At 34.9% G+C, this 2,060-nt stretch overlaps 1 protein-coding gene across 1 annotated transcript; it reads right to left on the reverse strand.

Moving 5' to 3' along the window:
* LOC106751239 (cytochrome P450 3A19-like) lies at window positions 1–2,054 on the reverse strand. Its single transcript, XM_014632081.1, has one exon. It carries the CDS (start codon window positions 1,931–1,933, stop codon window positions 1,043–1,045), a length of 891 nt encoding a protein of 296 aa, XP_014487567.1. The 5' UTR covers window positions 1,934–2,054; the 3' UTR covers window positions 1–1,042.
* Between the last annotated feature and the right edge of the window lie 6 nt (window positions 2,055–2,060).

The following is a 2,060-nucleotide window of genomic DNA, read 5'->3' on the forward strand; positions in this document are numbered from 1 at the left end:
TAGTAAAGAAGAATTTTTTATTTAGAAATAATCTACAATCAGCTTAATTTACAAGTATTGCACATGGTGGCTGTTGTACTTAGCGATAGGTTTAAAATTTAATGTTCAAGGTTCGTGCTGGTGAAGTTTGTTGCTAGATACAACAGCTATTTAACCGTACTAATATCAAAATGTCGTAATTTTCTACTAAACAATGTAAATGCAATAACGCGTGTGTTATGTAAATGTTATATTATTGAGTGGGAAATTCTAACATTGAAGTTATGATACAGTTAGTTCATATTTCCTGAAGCGAATATTCTTGTGACTTTAAACTAACATTACTTCTTACTTGCGATAATATGAAATTATGCAAATTAAATATTTCAGCTCAAGCTATTACATCATTACACTTTCTCTCTGACATTCGCAGGTTGTTTAGTTTTGCGTATATAAACAAGAGATGTGTTAATAATAGTAAGAATAAGGGCTAAAATTGAAATTACGAGATGTGTATTTACTGACACCAATAATATTTATATTTCAGAATGTTTTATCTCTGTTTTTAAATTTAATTTTATTTCCATTGACGCATTCATGATAAGCGTGTAAAGCTGCAGTGACAAAAATTAAAAATAAGAGTTTAAATACAATGAAACACTCGCATACACCCTGTCACGTTCATATGCGTAAGTACAATATGTGTTTAATATGTATATTATATGTGTGATATGTGTTGAACTTGCGCAAATAACTCTAATATGTATTATTTCAAGGTTACGGCTAGTAATTGTAAATATATATTTATTTACATACAAACTCGGCTATATATACTTAAATATGTCACGTTTTTCTGCAATAGGTGAAAGTAATTCAAAGTTCAGGTTGCGTTATAACACTGGCCATATATCTCAAATATTAAAATAATTTTCATAATTTTACATCATTTCGTAATTTTCGTCATTTAGAAAAATGTACAATTATCTAAACTTATCTGCGATATTTCACAATATCTTAATATTATTTATTCATTATTTTCTACAATATTCCCTAATACAAAAAATTAAAGAGGTTTAAGATGAACCCATAAACCACCAATAGGTCTTGGCAGAAAATTGCCTGTCATAAACTTGAGAGGCTCCTTCGGTGTCTTAGACGATAACTCCAGAGTGTAATTCTTCATGATCATGGCTAGATAAGCCTTCGCCTGCATTATAGCCATTCTTTTTGCCACACAGATTCTCGGACCCTCACCGAACGGCAAATAAGTGTACTTCTTCATCTCCGTCTTTCTATTCGAGGAGAAACGATCGGGATCAAAAACTTCCGGATTGGGCCAGTATTTCGGGTTTCTGTGCATTTCATAGACATTCACGAAGATCTCTGTTCCGGGATGTATGCGGCAGCTGAGCCCATCCGAACCCTTCAGTTCAAACTCTTCGGTGCATATTTTGCCAATGCAGGGCAGAATAGGATTGAGTCTTTGTGATTCATAGATCACTTGATTCATATACGTCATTTTCTTCAGCGCGAAGTAGGACAATTGGCCGTCGTACTTTGCGAGAACAGTCCTCACCTCCTCGCGGATTTTCTGCTGAACATGCGGATGACATGCAATATGATAAGCTGCGAAGCCTATTGTCGCACTCGACGTATCATGCACATTGAGATAGAAACTGAAAACATTTGCAGTTACCACATTGTTGTCAATTTTCTTGGTTTCTTTCAGATCCAACATTAGTTGCAAAAAGTCAAATTTACGCGTATTCTTCTCCTGTTGTCTAATGTGCGTTATGTCCTTTACGAAGCCATAAAAGAAGTCCTCAGTCTTTGCGGATACATATGATATTCCTAGTATTCTTTTGAAATAGTGAAAATAGAAACAAAAGGTCTGCCTTAAACGAGAGGCAAACTCCATCCCCAACATCGACTCGGTTATTTTGGTTACTGACATAACGCCAGATTCGTCTTTGAAGCTCAAATTTTCTACGCCGAAACTGGTATAAGCCGCCACTGAAGAAGTATATCTGCTGGCCAGACTATTAAGCTCGAGTTCTATCGTGTTATTATTCGCCTTTAGC

This window comes from Dinoponera quadriceps, unplaced genomic scaffold, assembly GCF_001313825.1.
Source record: "Dinoponera quadriceps isolate SergipeBrazil2010 unplaced genomic scaffold, ASM131382v1 scaffold10156, whole genome shotgun sequence".
In the NCBI taxonomy this organism is placed as follows: Eukaryota; Metazoa; Arthropoda; class Insecta; order Hymenoptera; family Formicidae; genus Dinoponera; species Dinoponera quadriceps.